General features: G+C 43.0%; 1 protein-coding gene across 16 annotated transcripts in view; it reads right to left on the bottom strand.

The window, feature by feature from the left end:
* SLC15A2 (solute carrier family 15 member 2) overlaps nucleotides 1-24,566 on the bottom strand; it is a 72,428-nt gene that overhangs the window by 23,154 nt on the left and 24,708 nt on the right. For 15 of the 16 annotated variants that reach the window (XR_004241124.1, XR_004241125.1, XR_004241126.1 and 12 more), the window contains 13 exons: nucleotides 22,021-22,108; nucleotides 21,266-21,407; nucleotides 19,336-19,428; nucleotides 18,144-18,243; nucleotides 13,049-13,139; nucleotides 10,932-11,009; nucleotides 8,244-8,326; nucleotides 7,159-7,245; nucleotides 6,789-6,878; nucleotides 6,405-6,449; nucleotides 4,206-4,238; nucleotides 3,070-3,158; nucleotides 1,298-1,379 (listed from right to left, as the gene is read on the bottom strand). Coding sequence is in view for 10 of the 16 variants with exons in the window: in XM_032113879.1 (XP_031969770.1) it covers nucleotides 1,298-1,379; nucleotides 3,070-3,158; nucleotides 4,206-4,238; nucleotides 6,405-6,449; nucleotides 6,789-6,878; nucleotides 7,159-7,245; nucleotides 8,244-8,326; nucleotides 10,932-11,009; nucleotides 13,049-13,139; nucleotides 18,144-18,243; nucleotides 19,336-19,428; nucleotides 21,266-21,407; nucleotides 22,021-22,108 (1,101 nt within the window). In the remaining 6 variants the exon portion in view is untranslated. Of the gene's footprint in view, nucleotides 1-1,297; nucleotides 1,380-3,069; nucleotides 3,159-4,205; nucleotides 4,239-6,404; nucleotides 6,450-6,788; nucleotides 6,879-7,158; nucleotides 7,246-8,243; nucleotides 8,327-10,931; nucleotides 11,010-13,048; nucleotides 13,140-18,143; nucleotides 18,244-19,335; nucleotides 19,429-21,265; nucleotides 21,408-22,020; nucleotides 22,109-24,276; nucleotides 24,355-24,566 lie in introns of those variants that run through there. The other variant, XM_032113882.1, reaches the window with a different exon arrangement.

The following is a 24,566-nucleotide window of genomic DNA, read 5'->3' as shown; positions in this document are numbered from 1 at the left end:
TTACTTTTCTTTTATTCTCATTTTATTTTCAAGTAGCTGCCAGCAATACTGCAGAGCCATTCATTTTTCTTCTATCTTATCTGATAATTTGGGTACTGCAAGCAAGGCATTTTGAACCTAACTTGGTGGGGAGACACACTGCCACGGAAGACAGAGCGAGCTGATTTCCCTGCATCCATATGCTGCTCTGGACCAACAGGCCTACTAATATTATCCAGCAAATTCCATTACTGTAGCATTTCACTTCTGTGACCCACAGTCAAGTGAAGGTGGACCATCTTATCCTCCTCTTTGCTAGAGCTTAAAATGGCCTTTAGGGTAAAATTTTCATGTACAGGCAGGGGGGGACCTCTCACTCACCTTGCTTCTGCCCAGAGGAGCCACCCACAGCCAGAGCAAACTTTGGTGCTTGGCCAGAGATGCTGCTGGCAATGAGATCATTTCTTTACTCACATAAAGAGATCAGAAAAAAGACCTGAACCCACAAAGTCTCATTTCAGTGGGAGGCTCATTAGGGGATTCACCTGAGGAACCAGCAGATGTTAATCCAGGGCTGTGAGCCAGCCACTCTAACAGAGCATTTTAAGTATACATAGAAGCTTTAAAAATTAATCCTGGAGTAACTTTCGTGAGACAAAGGTCAGCCAAAGTCTACACAATGCTGGTCATGAGCCAGAAACAAACAGTACAAATCTGCAGGAGCTAACATGGCATTTATAAGAGATTTTCTGCCATCTTGTCTGGGCATGCCTGGCAGTCCCTGATGCCTGTGACTGCATTCACCTGCCTTTCCAGAGAAACAATCTGGCTTGTAAGAAAAAAAAAAAAAAAAGCCATCCCCACCCTAAAGCAGGAAAGTAATTAAATTTAAAAATTCTAAAACAATTAAATAAAAAAACCAAAACCACCACACACACACAAAAGACCCCAAACAGAAAAGTACAGGCAAGCTACAGCAAGAAATAGGAGAGAGAACAGACTACCTTTTGGAAATTAATCACTAGCATTAACTAGATGTCTGTCAAGCACTTTGACGATGGAAATCTAGAATATAGACCAATACAGATGACCAGCACAGCAAAACTGCAAAGACTAGAAAGAAAGACATAGAGACAAAGAGAGGGAAAAGTAGACAAGGAATTATCATTAGCAACTGGATCAGTATGCTCAATTGTAAAGAAAACATTACAAATTTTGATCAAGGAGCACAATGGCTTAAAGGATTATCTACCAGGCATCAATAAACACACCCCATGGAAAGAAAGTACTTCTGAGGAATGCCTTGTGCTTTACTTACATTTATTTTGACTTCTATAACAGCTGCAAGTCCAAACGCCAGCCCTGCAAGGATCATACCTGTTGCCATTTTCCTAATAGGTCTATGGAGCAAATGAAAGAGGTGCCATTAAGGAAAAAAAGTAAATGAAACTATAGAATACCATTCCTCAGAGCCAAAGATGTGCCAAAACCATGTAATAAACTGTCCAACAGGTGGCACTCAGGATGACAGGCTGTTTAAATTGCCGATCTTTTAACTTAAAACTATTTTATTATTCTGTATGAGGCCAGGACTGAGGCCAATTAAAACTGATATGCTGTGAAAAGAAGTTCTTTCCTTGCAAGTTTCATATTATCTTTTTCCCAGCTCTTCTAGTGGGAATAGCTCATGACATTATGTTAATCCATGATGTTGGAAGGAGCACTACAAATGATATATCTTCAAGTCCCTTTTGGGAAAGGCAGAAGATAAGTAACATGGAATGAGGAACAGAAAAATGTGCAGTTTGTGTCATCAATGTTTCTGACCATCTGGGGCATCATTCTGGGTTATTTCTCATGCCAATACATTTACATTTCCAGAAAATAAAGAGCTTGCTTCTAAACTCAAGGCAAAGCTAGTGCAACTTTACCAGAGTTACGTGAGAAAATCTGATACGAAGCAGAATAAAACATATCCAGAACAGCAGGTTCAAACTGAGTATCGATTTGTTGAGATCTGAAACAAATCTGGCTCTAGATTCAGTGATCTCCACTCTTTGTAATGGTCTTTAGTCCTGGCATTCAGTCCTGGTTGGTGCTTGAGTTTATGCTGCTGGGAGAGCTACTCTGTGAGCTGGTCATCAGGCAGGAAGTTCTTTGCCAAGTCGGGCACAGTCCAGACCATGGGCTCACAATGAGGTATCAGGCAGAAGCACAGCCTCTGATGTGTAGCCTCCAAAAGGGGCACCATTGCAGGGCTGGACAATGTTTTTGATATGTCTTTAGGTGCAAGTAATTCAGCATGGTGGGAAAGGACCAGCAGGGTGAAGGGGAAGGCTTCTGAGGCACCTGCCACCCCCATTTTATGCGGTTTCATCTGTCCAGCATTTTAGTTTGGATTAGGAACATGCTTTTTAAGGCAATCTCCCCTCTCATCACCCTTTCCCATGCTATGGTTCACATGGTGCTGGAGCATGGAAACTTGGCTCCTTTCAGTTGAAACTCCAGTGGCAAAGGCACTTCATGAGCACACATAATATACTGCCACTGCTGCAGGGCATCACTCCACAGAGGCAGAATACAGACACTCTGAAGTTAATTCACACAAAATTCATAAAGTGGGTCTCATAAACAACCTGAGGTTAACTCCTATTACACTGCACTTCTTGCTAACATAGACTAAGGATAAAATGCTTGGCTCATATGGAAATCCCCTTACGCACTCACTGGTTCAGATCCTAGCCAGCATGGGACCATGAATTTGGTCCCACAGGAACTCTTCAGGGAGGCAAGCGTTTAGGCATGATATGGGAAACAAGGTGGAAAACACGTTGATCAAATTCAAAGTGAGACTATTCATATCTGCTTTTGGAAAAATCTGTACAGAGCAGAATCCAACATCACTGAGTTTTACCCTCTGGAATTTCCATGGTCTGTGGAAGAGGGTGATGCTGCCACTTGGGACTGAAGTATACTCAAGTATTCGGAAAGGTGAATGAAAGTTTGTGTTTCTCTTCCTTAAAAACTATTCTGCACACTTACTGCAAAAGAAAAAGCACAGATGCATCTGCACTGTCCCCAAGTACTTACGTGAAATTCAATTTGCACATGTTTATCAGGGGGTAGAGCCCAAGGTCAAAAATTGGGATGAAGACAAGAATAAGAAGTGGATTTAAGAACTGCAATACAAAAGAATGTGAGTTCAGTGACTAGAAAGCAACTTTCAGTAATTAAACCCATAAAGCACTGTCCTCCAGAAATAATTCCATTACAGAAGGGACATGGACAAACACTTTAAACCTCCTTTTAAAATATAATCATAGTTTGCACTTAAACAGCTTCTGCTATTTAGTTTTCACAGGCATGAATACATTTTGTTCATATCCTCCCCTCCAAGAGGTGAGCAAGCATCACTGGCCCAGTTTCCCTGGAGAGAGAACTGAAACATGATGTTTTTAAAGAGTACAAACCCCACTGACAATAGAGACAGGTGACCTTTGGTGCTGTGGTGGGACCTTAAAACAAATCAGCAACAATGGAAACATCTTGGGACTCCAGCAAAATCCCAGAGGAGCAGGCACTATTCTGTGAGACTGGCAATTTCTCGCACTTCAACAAAACTGAGTAATCCCCCAGGAACAAAATTTCTCCTGGAAGGGGCACAGCTTGTCTGCCAGCCAGCAGTGGCAGAGCAAGAAAATAGACAGTGATGAAGAACAAGCAGAGAGAAATGTTGTTTCAGTTCCAAAGGAAGATTTCAGGGAATAGAACAGCTTTGAATTTCTCCAGAGCTGTTCACCATAAGAATTGTAATCAACTGTGACAGCATAGCACCATCATCTGCCCTGCAGAAAGGGAGGGACCAAACATATTTCAAGAACAATGTTCATCCCAGGACAGGGGCCTGTTAAAAGAAGATACAGGTCTTCTCCACACGCCAGCACTAGTTCAAGAACTGTTATGGTGGTGTGTTTCCCCACACCTCCGCACTATTCTTCAGGATTCAACTTTTGTATTAGGACATCCTCAGGGTCTTCTGAACCCCAAGCTTGCAAAACAGCAAGTGAACAATAAAACACAGGCCACACCACAGCAACCAGCAGGAGCACTGCTATTACCTTGAAAAGGAGCAGAAACTGGCCACTGGTCCCATAAGAAAAATAAAAATTAGGGAAAAAAAGAAAATAAGTTCTAAAGGTTATTTCCTACCCTATAATATCTTTTACCTGCATTTGGTCAGGCTGAAGGACATATATTCCCTGAAACAAAAAGATATTCCAAGTGATTCATAAACACTATAACATATCAGTGCATATGGCAAATAAGTAATCGGTCCCATAGAGGCCTTTGCAGCCAAGATGGTTTCCTGAAATGCTTTATGTTGGCTTTAGCAGCTGATACTGTGCTCTTGACACTTGTCGTCTAAGGACACGGTGTTTAATACAATCATTTTGCAGAAGGAAGCTGCACTGAATCCTTGATATTTGGCAGCTGTGACACAGCCCATGACAGGTACTGAGGCCCATCTTTCAGGCTGGCTTAGCCATGAACTAGATGAGTGGAGAAGAATGGGGGTGTTAGGGTGCAAGTTGGGAGGTGGGCTTAGAGCTTCTTCCCTCCCTGCCTCTATAATGTGAAAAGCCCCAATTCTGTAAGTGAGTGTTCCCAAGCTTCAGGACCCTGTGAGCTCTGCTGGCATTTCTCCCAAGTTCCCAAAAGGGTAACAAAAGACCATCCTGGAGCCAGTGGGCTGCACAAACACCTCTCTCCTCCCCCCATCTGTACCTAACAGGCTTTGGACAACTGTGACTTCTTGGTTTGAGCCAAGAGTCCTCAAGAACCATGGACCTGTCTCCAGGGAGGGACTGGTGTTTGTCTGAACTCCATGAAATGCTTTTCATTTGAAATTAAGATGGGGGGGCGGGGGGGGGGGGGGGGGGCGAGTAGGGGGGAGGGCAGGGCTGCAAGGGTGCAGGAGGGAAGAAATTAGGAAGGAAATAATGTATTTCCAAGAAAGTGCTGTGGGGGGTTGTCTCCTGTCTGCCAGACTTGTCCTGAGCTGAGTCTAGACTGGCTGCCTGTCTCTGCCCACAGCTGCCTCCTGGGAGAGAGGAAACTGCTGGTCACAGCAAAGGGGTCAATTAAAAATACCAGGCAAATACCCCCTCCTGCTATTTTGTGCACATTATAGAAATGTGCCTTTAGGAAATGAGCCTGCAAATATTTCATCTGACACTAAATCATTCCCTGTTTGACTCCAGACTTCCTAGCTGAGCCCTTGTCTGCAGAACAGAAAGTCATAGAGTATTACAAACATGAATTCCAACAAGCCTAAGGGTGGGATCATTCCAACATTGCAGTTAATTCTCACCTTCTTGAGGTGGGACAGCTCATGAGGGGAGAGCAGAAGAGACTGAAACAAAAGCCAAGGAACTGTCCAAGTTGGTGTGACCAAAAAAAAGCCCTGAATCAATCTTTCTCCACCTGAGAGTCCAGTAGTGACACTGGGTGATACTTAGCTCTCCTGCTAATGGATCACTAAGTGCATGTGAGCGAAACACCAGAAAACAAATGTTTTAGACATACATCACATAGACTGCATGGACTTTGTTCTGTCTTTCTGAGGTGGATAAATATTACCCAAGGTGTAGTCTTTTTCATGCCTCATTTGAGCTAATTAAGCCTAATGAGTATCACATGTTGAAAGCCCAATTTTTAACAGGAGTGACATAGAAGGTCTCAAATTTGTGGCTTTAAGTCAATTTTAAACTGGAAAATTGACATTTACAATCCTAGATTTTGATGTGAGCATGTGCAGGCAAGATCTAGATGGCTTGTTAAAACATATACCTCTGAAAACCAGCCCTGTGTGGAGACATCTCTGGGCAGATAGCAGATCTACATTTATCTGCTACTGCAGCCTGCACCATTTGCCATTCACACCTTTGAAGAACTCTGTGGAAACTAGCTAAATAATCCTTATCACATCTTTACCCTATACACAAGATTCCTGCTGGTTTTGAGAGGCTTCATGAATGCATCACCAAGTAATCCAGTGCAGAAATGTACAACTACAACAGCTCTAGTCACACCTTAAAAGAGCTGAGTGACTTGTCTGCCTTCTGTGGGGGCAGCAGGCTGAAAATCCTACCTCCTCTAGGTCACAGAGCCACTGGTTGCCAGTAGGTCAGCACCCCTGACCTTGCAGGCTGCTGATGGCTCCCCAGCCCTGACTTCTAGCTGAGATGAGCTGTGATGAACTGAACATGGCTGCATGAACAGAGCCTCTGGCTTCTAATCACCAAAAGTGAAACTCACCCAGATTCACCAAGCAGACGCTCTTAGTACTGCAAGACTCCGGTTAATAAGCAAGAGCAGGGATGTTACTACTAGTCTTACCAGCCCTGGTGACATTAAGTACTTACAAAATCAGCATTCATTTTTGTGGCTTGCAAAGTCCACCTGGATCCCTAAGGAGGAAACAGACAGCTGTGAAGCCTTCAAGATGTTCTATGGGGCTAGAAAGCATGGGGATAGAGGACAGTACTGGAGGTCTTATTTCCCATCTATTCCTTCCCTTCCCTGTAACATCTGTCAGTAGTCAGGGCGCATTCTCCCCCCTCATTCTGCCGTGCCAGACACCTGGCAGGACTGGGAAGGGCTGGCCAGCAGTGATGGTGGAAAACCCTGGACACTTGGTAGGAGTGTGGCCCACTGTGTCCCCAGGATGCTTTGGTGTTACCCCAGAAGGACAGAGGTGCAAACAGAGGTGCAAACTGGCAGGCAGAGCTGTACACACTGTACTGTACCTGCTGATCAAACAGGGCCCAGAACATTGGCAGCGGTATGAAGAGGAAGAGAACACGAGTCACCATTTTAACCTCCCCAATCAGCTGTTTCTAAAAGGAAACAGGCAAAAAGGTAAAGTAGGGGGTAAAGCCAACAGGTGATTCAAGCCACAAAGCATAACTCCTATTTCTTTCTGCATGGCAGCTCCTTATTGCATTTACTTGAGACATTGGATATGTTTGCATTTCTACATTTCAGTGCAGCACCTAAACCGTCCATTAAGGGTCAGAAGAGTACAGATGTGGAAAGGGACAGGAAAACGCATCTCTCCTGTCTATCTGCCCATCTCCCCCTTCCCACTCCAAGTCTACCAGGTAGAGCATCACTTACCGAGTATTTTTCTGATGCCCAGTCCAGCCAGTGATCTCTCTTTGGAATCTCACGGGAGCGGTTTTTCAGCCGGTTTTTAATAGCAAACTAGGGAGCAAAACAGGGGATTAACTCACTCATGCTGTACCTGCCCTTGTCACATTCCCAACTCAAGGCTACCTTCCCCATCCCCAAATGTAAGTAGTGCCAGAAAATTGAGGGGGTGAGTTGCTGGATACCTCTAAAATCTCAGATTGGATGCTTTATGATGAATTGTCTGCAGGAAAGTTTCTATGGTACTGGTTGATTGAAGGTATGATGTGGGAATAAATCATAGAATCATTGAATCTTAGAATATCCTGAGTTGGAAGGGACCCACAAGGGTCACTGAAGTCCAGTTCCTGGCTTGTTTCTGCTGTGTGCTCCAGTCACTGAACACACTGAGCCTCCCTTGCAAAAAAATGTGGCAGACCTCACTTAGAAATCCTGTCTTTAAAATCTCGCCCGTTTCCCCAAGGTAAATTTGGCACTAGGATTGACCTAGATAAAAAGAAAACATCTGCTGTTAGCAACAGCTTCCTGAAATAGAAACATCATTATCCACCTAATAATAAAAGAGTATTTTTTCGCATACTGTATTCAGCTCACACGTCATGAAAAACAATTTATAAGGCTCTAATGCAACTTCAGCAAGTGTCTCTTGCATTTACATGAACATGCTGAATGTCCATAATATGAATGTGTGCTATTACTGTCTGCTGAACTGATAAAGTTCAGAAAAATTATTCAACTGAAAAAAAATGGAGTAATATATCTGATACTCTGTGAGTTTCTGAATTTTCCTTTCAGTTCAGTCTCCGCCAGCATCTGCCACTAGTGGTTCTACTGACATCAACTGAACAGTTCATGGAGCTAAGGGAAAACAATTGAAATGCTGAAAGAATAAACTAGGACCTAAATGTGTTTCTCATTCCTTACAGCTCATCAGCAAGACATCCAGAAGCAGCATAGAGAAGAACTCCAAAAGTCACCTCCCCTTTCCCTTTGCACCTTTTTGTCCTGCAACCTCAGAGTCATGCATGAAAAAGAGAATTGCACACACTTACACTGATGCATTTGCACACTTCCAGCAAGACGTTTCCTTGTGGTGGTGTTTTTCTGTACAGTCCACTTCCAGCAATGAACACAACTGAAAAAATATTATAATCCAAAAGGGAATTCACATGGCTGAAGCTCAATCCTGCACTGGCTTCTGGGAAGGATCCCCACCCCTGTATTCAACAGAAATGCTCTGTCCTCGGGGCTCACAGGATTGCACTTTAAACTAAATAAATATACAGGAGTCTTTAATGCCTACAGATGGAAGAAAATGGAACAGCCTACAAGAGGCAGTGTGATCCTTAGAAAGTCACCATTGTCTTATTATCTGCTCTGGCATAACAGGCACCTCCATATCTGATTCATGCTGGGAACCAAAACTTTGAAAATTCATTCTGTCTATGCTTTTTGTAGACTAAACTTAAAGTAAAATCGACATTGAACTGCTGCACCTGACATTGGAAATCAACCCTCACCCATTGGAAACATGTGAGGATTAATCCAGATACAACACGGGCTTTGTGCGCTTGCATCTCACACACATTTCAATGGAACCTGCCACAAAGATCCCTGCCTCACAGATGTTAAATTACCTTCATTTATGGTTTCCACAAAGGGATATACAATTTAAGATACTGTTTTATCTTGGTTTTCTCCCTCAAAGCACAAAGAATATCAGAATGAGACTTCAAAATCCTGTCAGAGATGGAGTTATCTGATTGTGTATCATTTATCCTGCTCTGTGAGAGCCTTTGAGCACATCAGAATTCCAAAGAGATTAGTAGGGAGAAACACCTCTAAAACTGAGCATGAAATCCACATAACAAACCAACCTGAACTTTTTTAACTAACCTAATTGTCCGGGTCAGTCCACAGACAGTGGAGAATAGCAGGGACCTCTGTCCTAACACAGGAGGCCTGGGATACTGCAGGAAGCTCACCTTTGCTCTTTGCTGACCTTTAGCACCCAGGTTTGGCTCACAGAACTGTGAGAGATCTCTGAAGTCAGTTTAGATGAGTTGCACTTTGCATTTGTGCAAAGTCACCCAGAGTGGGTACCTAATTTTTAGCATCTCCTGTGAAGATGTCAGTGCCTCTAAAAAGGTGATCCATTAGGTTTGCTGAAATATCTCCTGGCAATGTCATTGACTCTTTTGAGAGCTGAGGTTCCTGCATTAGGTTTGGCACTTGGAATTAAATGGTATCAATCTACCCCATCCTTCAGAAACTGTAGCAGCCCAGAAAATCTCACGCTAAATCTGCCTCTAAATCCATCCTTTCTTTCCATCAGCTCAGGGAGAGGGCCAGTCAGGGCCGAAAGGGTATTTTCTCCAATTCTGCATGCTGCTCACATAGTCAAATATATCACTTCCCAGAGCATTTTAGCATGTTACAAAAGAACAGAGAGCTGCTTTGCCAGGCAGGACGTGGAATCTGGCAGCAGGACACTAGCTAAAAACACATTTCCACCGATGCCCTCACTGAAACTGCAATATTTACACGTTTGTTTTCCCCTGGGCAACTACTGCTCTGCTAGAAACATTCATCACAGCATGGTGCACAGAGGAGCGAGCCTCTGTGGCCCTTAAATGATAGGAACAGGCCACAAGGGAAAACAGAACCTTCTCAGACCCGTGACCACACACTTTTTTGAAAATAATTGCTGCAACGTTAGCTGTGGCCTGATGACATTTCTTCAGTTTCCTGATTCTTCTCCCTGATGGAAATTCGAGTAGAGACAGCAACATTCACATTCTCTGAGGAACAGATTTTCAAATCCCAGATGCTGCAGTGAAATCACACAACTGCCTGGTCTCTCAGCGAAGGTAACAAGCTGAATGAGAAGTCACCCCATGCTGTGTCAAAACCTCACAAATGCAGTGTAATAAGGGGACTGCTCTTCTCAGCAGCTTGCAGCTGTGAAACTAAAGCTAATGTGTCCTCTGTACTGGCTACCAAGGAGTAACAGTAAAAATGGGGAGATTGCTGAATGTTTTATAAAGGTTGAAGAAGAAATCTTGACAAGTACATTAATGGGGCTAAGATGCAAGCGTTAAGAAGCAAGGGGATTGTGGCTGTCTCCTGACACTTGGATAATAAGGATTTTTTTATTGCAACATAATAATAAGTTGTCACTGTAATTGTGGGAATTACTTCAGCCAAGCAAAGTGAGATAGCTCGGAACAAAGTAACATCTCATTTAGCTCCTTCTGCAGCACATAGATTCAGCAGCAGAAGTCTGAGCCATTAAAGATGGCCCTGAGCTGCCAAAAGCCCGTGGAAAGGTTAGAAGTGGCATGTTAAGCTTCTCTTCTATAAGCTGGGGGTCTCTGAGGACTGCTCAGCTCGCAGTTCAAAGGCCATGCCTGCTCATAGGCAAAGCTGCAAGCCATCAGGAGAATCATTTTGATGCCTCCCTTTGCATTAGAGTAAAGCAATTATACTGTGAAACATCCATCAGACCACACCCTTAACAGTATCACAATAAAAGATAGCAGTAAAACCATGGTCTGCCCACCATTAATAAACTACTGATATTTATTGCTGTTCTGAACTGGGGAATTGTTGGGTGACCTTGAACCCTTTCATTTGCCATGACAGTATCCATCCAGAATTAGTGAATTTGTGCATTTTCTCATCTAGCCATGGACTCAAAAATGGTAACTCCTATTATGAGCATCACTGTTTCCACTCACCAAGAGCCAACACCATCAGTGCTGCTGGGACACCAAAAGCCAGGGCATAGCAATCCTCTCCAAAACATTTCACATCCCCTGAAAAAGAAGTCAGAAATAAAAGCACCTCATTACAGCTAGACTTACGTTACTGGGGCTTTTGATTTGCTTCCCTAAATCAGTCACTTCCCCTGTTTTAAATCTTCTTTGCTGGTGCTTCACACTGTGAATTGAATCTCCTTGAAACAGTTGTCCTCCCTTGATGAAGACAATTTGGAAGCAGGGTTAGTGTCTGCCAGCAAAAGCAGCTGATAATGGGATATTGATGCAAATGGTAGAAGGGAGGGGGCAGACAAATAGGTATAAAGAAGTACTAGGAATTGTAATTGGGGAAAAAACTACAGCATTTAAAGTAACCTGAAGCCATTCTGTATTTGACTAGATCTAAATAACCAGTACTGTGTTTCCACATTCTTTGTGCCAGCTGCATCAGTTTTGAGTGAAAAACCTGAATTTGATTTCATAGCGACCTACAGTGGACAAAGAGGAATCCAGTGCCTGCACTGTGTTAAGTGGGAGCCCAGGATAAGCCTTAGAACTCCAGTCCCCTTCCTCCCTAACACCAATGTCACTAGGGGCAGCCTGCTCCAAATGTCAGGTCTTGCAGCAACCCGTTAGGAAGCCAGGTGTGTTACAGGACGGGTTGGATCAATCTGAGCTGTGGCTCACTGAAACCCTAGGCCTCTTGGAACAGGTCAGTTCTTGTACCGTGCTCCAGCTGCAAACAGCAAGCCAGCAGTGGGTAGATATTACTGCATTCTCACATGGAGTAATGGTTAAAGTAAGCCAACAGAGAGTTAACAGGAGACCAACCCATGAAGCCCTCAGATGCTCCTGTTTGTTGTAGCCGGGCAGTCACAGACAGCTGCACAGCTGTGTGCATGCATAGCATTTATTTACTTATTTACAGCGAATTAGCTGAAATCCAACAAAGCTGAGAGCAACATTATGGGCACACTGAACTTTTAATATGCTAAATGAATTGGACTTCTCTACCTAAAAGTATATATTTCATATTCGTACCAAATGTCTACAAACTGCATTTCATGCTCTTCCAAGAAAAGCCTTGACACTTAGCAAAAATGTTACTCTTTCCCCATCCTCTCCAATTCCATGTTGCAACTAGTTTATATTGGTGCATGTTTTGATGTTTGAAGGGACTTGATTTTCATCTGCCCATTAAGCAAAAGCCCTTCCCAACTGAATGCTGACCTGGAGACACCAGAGAGAGAATGAATAAAAGATATAGCATTTGTCTTTATCCCTATGCATGGTGTAAACATGAGACAAGAGCCTGTTAAAATGACGCTCCAAACAAACAGAGCTTTCTGGAAGCCATGGAATGGAATGAAAAATATGGCAACTAAATGTGAAGACTACTTTGTCCATGTCCCCGTCACCTATGGCCTGCTGCTCTGCCTCTGTGCCTGTATTTAGAGTGTGCCAATCCCTTTGGCTTCGAAGCGCTGCAATACAATGAAGTAAGTGCAGCAAGGCTCGGGGACTAAAAAAGGTTTTGCAAGTAGGCTAGAATATAAAGTAGGTCTTAAATGGGGCATAGGCCTGTGCTTTGTCTTCAAGGCTAGTTGCTCAGGGCAGCAATCTTGCAAGCAGACCCACGCAGACAAGCCTGAGTGCCAGGACAGAGCCCTCTAAAAGTCAGCAGCACCCCATGGGAGGGAGAAGGTAGGACTTTGAAACCAGCCCTGGTAAGTTTTTCAGTCCTGACACTGCACAGGACAGCAGAGATCACTTCCCATCCATAGTTAACCTGAAGGCAAGTCCTTCACTGGCAATGGAGATTAGATGACCATAGGTCCTTCCACCTTTCATATTTTAATACTGCTGTTCAGGCTAGCTTTGAAATACAACCAGGAATAAATTTCTGTGACTTGTCAGCCTATATTATAAATCTGTTAATGCTGCTACAGCAGGATTAACAAGGTGCAAATGCAATACACTGACCACTCCACAGATAATATCATTTCTGCCATTCTGTTGTCCTAAGAGTCTAACTATGCACAGCAGAGTAGTTAGAGGGCAGCTAATTTATTGTTTTATTCTAAATCCACACTGACCTCTTAATACAGGAGTTACAAACGTGGAGATCAAACTTCCAGCATTAATGGATAAATAGAAGATGGAAAAAAACTTGCTTCTCTCCGAGGCCTGAAACAAGAGAAGACAATATCAATGTCATGGCTAAGGCACAGCATTGGGCTTGCAAATTGAACACTATCAATTCTCTTGTTAGGAAGGCTGTGTAAATATTGACACAAAGTGCATAAAATGTTAAGCAAACAAGCTTGTGTTCAGGTGATGGTAAATGCTCACACAAATCATCTCACGTTACTCGAGAAGTGCTTTGGGGCTTTTTGGCATTTCAGAGGAAAAGCCACTGCTTTGAAAGTGTTGTGAGACTGGAAGGAGGGGAGAGCATTTACTTATTCAGAACAAGTAGCTTGATTCACATCCTTTGTCACCTAATTCAATCCAATTTGGCACGCTTTGACAAGCTCATAATTTCTTCCTGTGTCTGAGCCCTTTTTTTTTTCCCTCCTCTCCTGTGTAGAAATAGAAAAAGAAACCAGTATATTTTAAGGAACTGGTAATCACACCACAGATTAAAGAGTGCCAGCAATTGAAAAGTATCCATCAAAGAAGAGACCACCAAGGTGAGGCCAGTCGACCTCAAACTAATAGGGTAAATTAAATCTAGGGGAGCAAATTCAAGAGCCTGACGGAGGGATGAACTCTAAGAGAAAGAGTTCTGAATTTAAGGTGTGACATATTATAGTTTATAGAGTCAAAGGATGCCTGTTGATCTTCTTTCTTCCTGCATAATTCATAATTTGGAAGGAATCAAGAATGTGATGCAGAGTTTGGTCCTTTTTGCAGGAGTAATGCGTGCATGCAGTCTCTCCTTGCTTGTGGGAGGGACATACATGCACAGTCACGGGTGTGCTGCATACAGTGTTAACCTCCTCCCTGTGCCTGGCTGGGCCAGCAGAGAGGAGAAACAAAAGCAGGCTACCTGACCTACCCCGTGCTCACATGTATCACCAGCTCTGGGACACCTGAGTTGATAAAGGTAGTGGGGAAAACTGCTTCAGACATGGCATGGTGCCTGGCAGAGAGCTTCTTAGGGCACCTTGAGCCACATCTCTATGACCTGAGCATCATTTGAATGCAAAACTTTTACTTAGCTGAGTGCTAGGAAACTCCTCAAGGACTGTTGTTCTGTCTCCTTTCCTTCTAATGTGTCCTGCTTCTGTCTGCTACCTGAGACAACAATATCCACAAGGCTAGAAAACTGGAGACAACGTGAAGAATTGCAGGCAGCTGAAAGAGGACAGCTTTAAAGTAATGAATCCTGAGATCCAAAAACGTAACAAAACCTCCTGTAACTGATGGTGCAGCCAACAGGAAATATTGCTACTTCATATAGCAAGAAGCCTCTTATCAGAGGGCATTACTGCAGGGAAAGGGGGAGGTGGGAGAGCATGGGAGGGCTTCTCTTTATGTCCCCTTGCAAAGTGGGTGGTGAGAAGGTGAGGGTGAGAGACCCATCACCTCCCACTGCCACCCATCAAGGAGTCTGGGGGTCTGCTTACTTGGATTAAGGGCTTTCTGCCTTGACCCAGCACACACCCATCAACTTGAGTTTTTGGCTTTTCCAGAATTTTATTTCCTAGAGTGTTCAAGGCTAACCCACACATTCCTCATAAATTATTTATCCTGGACTAAAGGATTTGAAAGCCTTATAAAAATCACCTCCATGGCATGTTCTCATGGTTAATAGAAAACAGCAGTGGGGTCTCACTATCTGTTATATTCCACTCCTTGCTGGTGGTTTTGATAACCCAGAACTTTCCACTGCTAAACTAGTAAAATTTTATTTTCTTTTTCATTCTACCTTTGTGACTAGTTACTTGTCATCATAAAATAAACTAGAGAAATGAGCAGCCTCAGCAATCTTCCCCATTCCTAGATGGCCCTCCCATGGCTTGTCGAGGGTGGTGCAGTAGAGCCCTCACAGTCCTGCCCTCTTCTAGCCAAATTCTCATGGCATGTCTCTAACCCTTCGTAGCTGAGCAACTCAGAATTTCTGAGAGCTGTGATAAACTCAAGCATACAGCTCTTGACATGATAAAGTCTAGAATAACAATTACCAAAAAGAATGGGGTGGTAAGAGAAGAGGATAGTTATGCATAAAGAATTTGGAGCATCTTATTTCCCACATTTTCAGATTTTAGTGATGGAAAGAAAAATGGTCAGAGAAAAGCTGAAGTAACTACAAAAACAATGACCCAGCAGCTTGCAAATTATACTGATTGGAATAAAGAATTTCCTCCCTATTGTCCTAATCTTTAGAGCAGACATACTTTAACAACATGATTTGGATTAGCTAATTTGAGAAAAGGTACTGTACATGATAATCCTGATCGCCTTGGCAACCAGAAAATAAAGAAACAAAGAGAAAGCTATTTAGCACCTTAAACACCATCCAGCACTGTTTGAAAGCGGCTTTGGTCTCTAATTAATATGTGCAGCAGCTTCACATTCATATGACATATCGTAAATATAATTTTGTTCAGGCATTTTTAACTTGGATTCCTAATCCCATAGAAAAATGCATTTGGAAATCTCCTGCAGATAAATCAATTTTCCCTATCTGACCTCCTGCCAAATCTGTCCCCATCACAGTCTGTAGTAGTACTGTTCTCAAAGTGGCAGGTCCAAGACTATTATGCTCCTGAAGTACTTAAAAGAGGATCAGATTGATGTCGTGCATTTACCTCAAAACATAAACTTGTATCTAGGAATAGCAGGGGCAATTTAGTTATTTATACACAGAGCTACCTCAGCCCTAGTTTTCAGATTAAACAACTAAGCCTGTGTACTTAAGGGCTTGGCTGAAGTTTATTGGTGTCCTGAAAATTAAGGGGGAATCAAATGCTTCATTTCATAGGGAATTTTCAAAACTTATTTCATCCTACCTGGAGTGGAAGAAAATAAAACATAAGTCCCCTCAAACACCACTCCAGAGGGAAGAAATATTCTGGTTGGCCCCAAACCTTTCATTCCTTACAAAATCAAAACTTCTCATTCCAATTCTGATGACTTAAACTTCCTATCACATGGCATAAAACATTTGTTTCTTCTGAAAGGCCAAGTCATTTCAAAATGGTAAAAGAGAAAACTCTCTATTTTGAAAAGAATGAATAGAGCAGAACACATTGTTCTTATCAGAATGCTTTTTACAGTTTTCTTTCTCTAAATTAGTTTTTCTTGAAGGTAACACACAGGTGAATGTTTGAGCCTTTGTATTTGATAAATTTGTTGGAGAGATGTAGTCTGAATGCTGGAGAATGGGTACAGGCCCATACACAACCACAGGCAGTTCAGGTTTTCTCTCTGTAACTCAGCTGTGGTTGTAAATTTGGGATAATAATATGTATGTGCCTGAGAAGGGTGCTGAGATTCATTAGCTGAAGTCTATAAAACGCTCTGAAGATAAGTGTTACATATTATCATACTGTAATTAGGTGGTAATTGAAAGATGCTGGATAAACACTATTAATCATTAATATTCATAGAAGTAGCACTTGTGTAAATGCTGCTGTTGGACCTCTCAGAATTCTTTTGCTACAACTATTGGTGCAGCAAGCCAGGATGCCCACGCACTGGGACGCGTGCAGCTATCCCAGAGCACGTGTGCTGTGCTGCCAGCCTGCTTTTGGTCAGAGTTATGCCAACTGGGGAGGCTGGTGACCACCAGAGCATTGCTGATCCCCCCTTCTGCAGCATCCCCTAAAGCACCAGATCCAACTGACAGCACAGTGTGGACATGCCTGCAGGAGGATCTGCTTTGGACAAGTGACCATGGAATATCCCACATTCTGTTACTTCCTAGTAATCATAAGCTTCATCACTTCAGCATCACCCAGTTGTGGGGAAAGCACAACTCTTCCCAAAATTTTAAATTTAGTCTGTATTATTTCATTACATGGTGACTACATTCTGGGGCATTGCAAAAGACAAGAGAAAACTGCCCTACCGGGCTCCTTGTCCAAGGCCAAGGGGCCAACTCTTACCCATCTTTACCAGTGCTTTTCCTGACACACTATTAGTCTAATGTCCTTCTTTAATGCCTCCATTGATGGGAATTTCCATCTCCCAAAGGTCCTAGCATTTTCCAGTATTTCTCTAGATCTATTTCTGGAAAAATTTTTCATACTGTCAATCCTAAATAATCCTCCTTCCGCTTAAGCTTACTCATCACAGACCCCAACACTTATTTTCCTTTTTGTAGCAGTGACCTTCTACATATTTGACAACTTATGCCATGCACAGAACTTGCTGATTTGAATACTTGACATTAAGAAAATGGAAATTTTTATTTGTGTGTTAGGTCAACGTAAATCTATTTAACTTGAAGTCAATTTAAAAATTTAGCATTTTGCCTGAGGATTAGCACTTCCTGACCTGCTTTGCTTCTTTAAGCACTACCTTATCCCTGCTTGAGCCCCTGTGCTGAATAATGGGAGTTTGAGATTAGTGCAGATGAGGGGCTAAGCACTCATGACACAGAATGAGGACGCAAAGCACCTGGACTACAATTCACAGGATACACAACACAGAGCTAAACAGAAACATTTTCTTAATTCTTCAGAACCTTCCATTTTGGCACTACCTTCAAAAGACCAGAATTTCCCACAGTCCTTTCTGAACAACATCTGAGACACAGACTATGACTGATTTGAGGCAAAAATCCCACAGAATCATAGGGTGGTGATACAATCTTTTCTTTCATTTGCTGTATTCCATTGCAGTGCATTACAATCACCCCTGTTAAGCTGGTTCATGATATATATAGTTCTGTGATATGCATGACAGGATTTTTCAACTACTCTGATGTCCAATTAACATTTAGATGATTTGATGCAATTATGACCTATCCTTTCCAGTATCAATCCTGTTCTGCTATCATTTTGCCTTCCTGAAGCATCAAAATTCTCTCAAGTCTTATGTAAACCATTCTACCTCCTGTCTTACTACTTCTTTTGCAGCAAGCTGGCCCTTATTCTAGCACAACAGGATTTTGATCACATAAACATCCCCACAAAGTAAGCAGACACTGCATATTTTAGGAAAGAAAAGAAGTCTTACATGTTCCTCTTCAAACTGGTCCCCACCAAATGCAGAGACACAGGGCTTGATACCTCCCGTTCCAAGGGCGATCAAAAACAGACCAACCATAGACAGGACCCTTCATGCAAGAACAAAAACATCACCATTGCAAAATCTTTCCAGTGCTTATGGGAGTATTTTAGTGTCACCCAACCATGATTCCTCTGATAATGTTGTCTTTTGCACACAGGTAGTGATGGTGAGCCAGCTAAACAAACAAGTTAAATATCCTAATAATTTGAAAAACAAATTAATTATCCTAATTCCTGCACTCCATACCAGTCAATTAACCAAACTAGTTTTGCCAGTTTCTTGTTGTTCTGAGGTCCAGTAGACATATAGGAGATCAAAGAGCTGTGGAATTATTTTTCATTCATATGACAACAAAAGATTTCTGAGATCAATTAAGAAAAAGAAAAAAAAGAAAAAGGGGAGTACTTTTTGCAGCTTTCTAGCCTGGGTAAGAGCAGACAAGCTGTTCAAATGAGACTCATTCTTGTGTGCTTTCTACTTCCCATTGGTTTTCAAAATACCATTGTTGGCCTGACAGATTATGTCTCTAGGGAACAAGAGTATCAGGATTGGCCAGGTCTGGGACAAAAGAAAACTGTTCTGTAAACAACATATGCTCCTGCCTGCATGTGCATATTTTTGAGTCATGACCACACAGACAAAACCAGCTTGGCGGTTTCAGAGACACTACTCTGACAAGCCTATCAGTTCAGAATCTAGAGGGTTGTATCCTGTGGAAGAGACAGACCCTTCCCCTGTCATCAGAAAACGTATTTCAGTTTTGTGTTCCCATGCGCATGGGGGAACCTTGCTGAGCTGGGCAGCTGTGCTGATGAAATGAGGGAGGAAGGAGCCTGGTACAGGCAGTTGGATGGAGGAGACCAAACCAGTAGCGTGGTATAGCAGAGAGGGGTGATCCCCAGTGCCTGTGTCAAAGGGGTTAGAGTCCCTGTGGTGATTACCAACTCCATCTGGCATGGTCACACACCAGACCCATCCTTCTGCTCTTACTCAGACATTCCTAACCCTTCCCTGATGAAAGAAATCCATGCACAGCACCAAAAATGCTGGCCTGATGGAGGTGAAACAAATTACAGACTTGGGTAAGCCAACTACCATCACAACCTGTTACAGCACTGTGGCTTCAAGGGCTACTTACACATGAACTGCCTGATTGCCCAGGGATGGAATGGCACCGACTGATTTTATCAGATGGCCAACAACATACACAATGGAGAGGTAGATGATCGTCCTGTGAGAAAAGCAAACAGCAGTGACTGAAGGTGCAGCGTGATGAACAATTCAAAACCAGAGTGTGCCCATGCTCCCTGATATGGCAGCTCTACTTGGCAGACACACAAGGAACTGGTTTGTTCAACCACTGGTAGAGCAGGCAGCTACAATTCCTTTGTGTCAACACTGAGTGCACTAGAAGGAATAGATATGCAAATGGCTTCAGATTAAGGAGGGATAGCCCCTGCTTTATTTGTAGATGTTACTGAGCAGAATAAATAAAAAATGTTCCAGTCTTGTCACGCATGGAAGACTGCACTGTTCAGGTCCAACTCAGTTTCCAGATTATTAATAACTGGCATTTTGTAGGATGTGCATAAGTGAATCCCTTGACTGGAAGGGATCTCTAGAGACTGTTGCCCACATTCAACCCACCTAACCAACAAATGTAAATTAGGAGTGTGGTTTCCTCATTGTAAGTCTGTTTTGGGTCCCAAGTACCTCTGAAAGACTGACTTCATCTATCTGCCTCCCATGTGTTGCTGAGGCAGAAGAAGAAATCTGAGTAGGATGATCAGACTTGAGTGAATTCTATTCCCTCTTCACCTTCAGGACTAAGAGAAATCTATGTATTCATGTGCTGAAGACACATACAGAGGGAATCAAAGGACAGAGACACTAGAAGAAGTCCTATGAGCTTTGAGCATGAAACTGGTCCCTGATGCATTCAAACCCTGGTTGCAACAGATAATTTAGAGCCACATCAGATCATTCCTAAAAGCCCCTCTAATCTGTTATCTGTCCTTGGTATTGGTCAAGGCCCAGCTACTACATCAAATGCCACCTCCCACTAAATTATAGGGATTACTCCAAGTCTCTTGCCTAACACACCAGAGTCTGTATAAGGATTTACCTTCTCACAACGTCATGCTGAAAGATAGACATCCTCAAATACTAATGAACATTGCTAGGTGACCTTAAATAATGAAGTTAATAAACTCCCACTGTTATTTTTTTCATTCAAAGGGACAAGAAAATTACTAAAACTGAGCAGAGAGAAAAAAGGACACTGAGAGCTCCTTAAGAACTTTCTTCTGGAAAGGCATATGGCAGTTGTTTATTTCCTGTTGAGACTCTTCTGCCAGATAGGCTTAGTCCAGAGAGAAGGGTTCAGCTGCACTTTATCACCCTGATGGCCAAGACTCCTCAGACAATGAAAAAACAGTGCCAAGCAAAGAAAGTCCTATATCCAGCTGGTCATCACCACTCTGGGGCAGATGCTGGCTCCATAACTTATCATCAGAAGGGAAGACTGCCTAAGGACTCTTACTCAGGAAGAGTCTACCTAGTTATGTGCTGATGGAGATGATTTGAGAGAACCTAGGTTTCTCGGGCATAAAAGTGGGTGTGCTGACACATTCCTTATGCTGTGAGAAGTGTAAGTAAGTACATTATAGTTAGTGACATTTCATCTGAATCTGAGAGATCTACATGATGACATTGCTTCCTCACTATCTCTGAATCCTTCTCAGAAGCAGACCTTGGCAAACTGAGGGTTAGTTGCCCTACACTTCAGCTTCCTGAAGACAGGTAGGGAAGGACAGTAGAGGAAAAGTGTGCTTGTGACATTTAATTTGTCCCAACTTTGTTGCCTATTGGCCCTTGGGTGTTAGAGGAGCACAGAACAGCATGAGCAAACAGATCAGCTCTGTTAACAGAGAGGAGCTGACCTTCACAAGTGTGTCTTTGCTGCACTCTGAGCTAGCTCAAAACTGGGGGCACACAGAGCACTGCCCTTGCACCGGCTGCACGGTGTTGATGCATGCTGACTGAATTAGAGAGATGTCTTCACTTACTTATATTTCCCCAGCCATGAGTCTGCCATGATGGCTCCGATGACAGGTGTGAAATAACACAACGCGGAAAAGGCATGGTACACAGCAGTGGAGAGATTTTCATCCCAGTGGAAGAAGCTTAAGAAATACAGTGTCAGGACAGCTAAAAGAAAACAAAAAAAAATCATATCAGATAATTACTGTGTATCTCTGCAGGTAAGCAGGATCATGGTGGCAAGAAAACTACTGATTTGCCTAGCAACTGAGCACTGCTGTGGAAAGATTTGTGCTTCCAGACCTGTTCCTCATAATCTCTGACACAGGAGAAGCTAAAATGAGATATATGAGTATCCTACATTCTTTGCTCATAAACATTTATGTTTAGCTGAGAAATGTATTTTCTAGCTTATCTTAACCTAACCTGTAGTTCTGTTTACGCACATTTTCTATTTGCAGATTAGGTGCCTGTAAGATTCAATTCCCAAACACACTGATTGCACATCAACTGTGAAAGACATCACATAGTAGAAAACCAGCTTTGATATAGAGAATTATAGAATAATTTAGACTGGAAGGTACATTTGGAGCCCTCTAGTCCCAACTTCTCATCACAGATATAGCAACAGTGTTAGGGTACACTGTTCATACACACATTCCAAAATACCAATTAACTTTGAAAGACAGTTGATACTACACACAGCACAGCTCAGAAACACCAATCCAGTTTGTATAAACACCTCAGGATGGGAAAGTCAGTCCCCAGACAGGCCACATACCTCGCATGCCATAGTAGGAGAAGCGCTCGCAGAACTCGTTCACCACAATGAAGGCAATGCTCAGGGGGTAGTTGGAGCCACAGAGTTTCTGTGGGAGACAAACAAGAACATACCAACCGTCAAAGCCTTCACCTCAGCAACATATTCCCACAGTGTCTGGGTGGTGGAGAGGAGTCCAGTCCAAAAACCAAGTGCCCACTGCTGCTTGACTGGCCTGTGAGCTGGATGCAAGGGAGAGAGTGGACCTCACAATACTCTTGCTCTGATTAAGGCTCCCCAGTGAATCAGCCTGGCTGACATGAGCCCAGTAAGGACTGCCATGGGGATTCACGGGCTGTCAGCAGCCCAACATGGAGTTCCAGGAACTCCACTGGAAGGGTGCCAGCAACTCTTCACTACAATGCAGAAAAGTCACTGGGACCAAAAAAACACCTTTGGATGCCTTTTCTTCTGCACTTCATATAAAGCTACCGCCCTGCCCCAAAACTGCTCCCTCTTCCTGTACCAGACCTTGCCTCAGAAACTGGGAGACCTCAGAGATCTGCTGTCTACGTCAGTGTGTGAAGCTGCTCCTTCTCTCAAACTCTGCACCTCACTTGTGCCGAGCTTTGCCACCACTCACTGAAGCAGAGCATCAGCTCTCTGTCTGGCACTCCCTCAGGCATGGCATCCATTTCATATTCCAAGACTGCTGGCATAGCTATGGATAATTCAATTTATTAATCAGAACTTTAAAAAACCCCAGCGATGGGACTGTCAAATCTGTCTGAGTGTGGCGACTCTTTCGCTGAGCCTGACTTTACTCCAGCCAACATCAGCACTTCCCAAGTGAAATACAAGGCATTAAACAGATGAGTCTTGGCATGACCTTGTGTGGGCCTCTGTCCCCCTTGTTACCCCACAGTGGTCTGAGCTAAGCAGCTTTCAGCTTCCAGCTGCTTAGTAGCTCCACTGCCTCGCAACAGGAAAGCAGGTTTTCACAGCACTGCCAATTAGTGGGAGAGAGGGGCTGGCCATGGATTTGGTGAGGGATTTGGGGGGAGTGTGATATTAACAGTTGCAACTATATTTATAGTTTTAAACAGTGATTGTATGGGCCAGTGAAGTGAGATGAACTCTTCACACGCATTTCTGTGCCTCAGGTTGGAAATAATGAATTCCTGTATTTCTTCCCAGAGTCCCAAATGCAAATACAGTACCAAACCAGATGTGTTTATTCAGGTTTATTTCACCACCAAGAGACCTAAGCTTATTTGGATTCCCAAAGCAATGGCATCAAGTTTAGAAGAGTCTAGCTTAATGACGCTGTCTTCTTCAACATTATCAAAGAGCAACAAAACAGACTGATTGTAAAAAATCAAAACTCCACAACTCCCACCTCCCCCCTACTTACCATTACTTAACCCTCTAAAGACAAATATTTTTATTCATTGTTATACATAATATATATGTATACATTTTTCTCACTATTTATAGACTGCCTTTCTCTAAGAAATCCTTGATCTTTTTGCTTTAGAGTAAATATATAGTTATCCATTTCATCTGTAATTTACTCTGAAACCATTGTGCTCAGCAATATGGCTTGTAAGAAAGTGTGGGCTTCACTGGGGCCTCCTGCTTTTAGATTAGCCTAAAAATGGTGGCATATATAAGCTGTAAATACACAAACACACAACCATATGCACACACAGAATATTTTTCTCCTACAAGTTTTTCATAATAAAAGAAGAAAATCCGTAAGAGGCAGATTATGTTTTGTATGGGTGCTGGGAGGCATTTTCTGAAATTTGAAGTAAAATTGTACAACAGGGATTTTTTTCTTCCTCTCTTTCCCAGACTTCACTGTAAGTACTCATGGCATTTAATAACAATTGCTGGAGATGCAGAAAGTGACTGTTCAAACCCAGGAGGACAGGTGGCAGGAGCGCTGCTGCCTGAACTCACTCCTCCACACCCAGTGCACAACTCCCAGTGGATTTACTGCACTGGTTTAAGGTGCAGTGACTCATTTCAGCCACTTCTGCTCTGGAATGGGCACCTCCTACAGATGAGCAGGGGCAAAGAGGGAAAGAAGAGCAGGAGGCAGTGACTTCCCAGCTAAACCTTCCCAAGTACCTGAGCCAGGATCCTGAGTAAATGCTTACAAATGTAGAGCAACGACTTACAAGCAGGGGTACTTCCATCTGGCTTGTATGTCATGAGATGGCATCAGCACATGCAGAAACTCTCATGTATTCTCTCCACTGTATCACTGACCTGCCTATGGCCTGCCTGGACATCCAAAAGTGGGAAGTTTTCATCCATGTGGAGAGCCAGATGCAGTTTGCTCGTTTTCGCAGAGGAGGACTGTGCTCAGCAGAGAGCCCCAGGAAAAGCAAAGAGGTTAAGCCTGGATTCATGAACACACAGACAGTCTGCAGTGCTTAGCTACCACAGCAAGCCTGGGATCTGCGGGATTATGGATCTCTTAAAGATACTGTGGAAGTTGATAGGCTGTGTTTTTGGAAAAAAGAAAGTTCATTTAAAGTCCCCACTACAGGAGACAT

Source organism: Corvus moneduloides, chromosome 7 (genome assembly GCF_009650955.1).
Source record: "Corvus moneduloides isolate bCorMon1 chromosome 7, bCorMon1.pri, whole genome shotgun sequence".
Lineage (NCBI taxonomy): Eukaryota > Metazoa > Chordata > Aves > Passeriformes > Corvidae > Corvus > Corvus moneduloides.
Note: the sequence above shows the minus strand (reverse complement) of the source record. Positions and strands in the feature narration are given on the sequence as shown.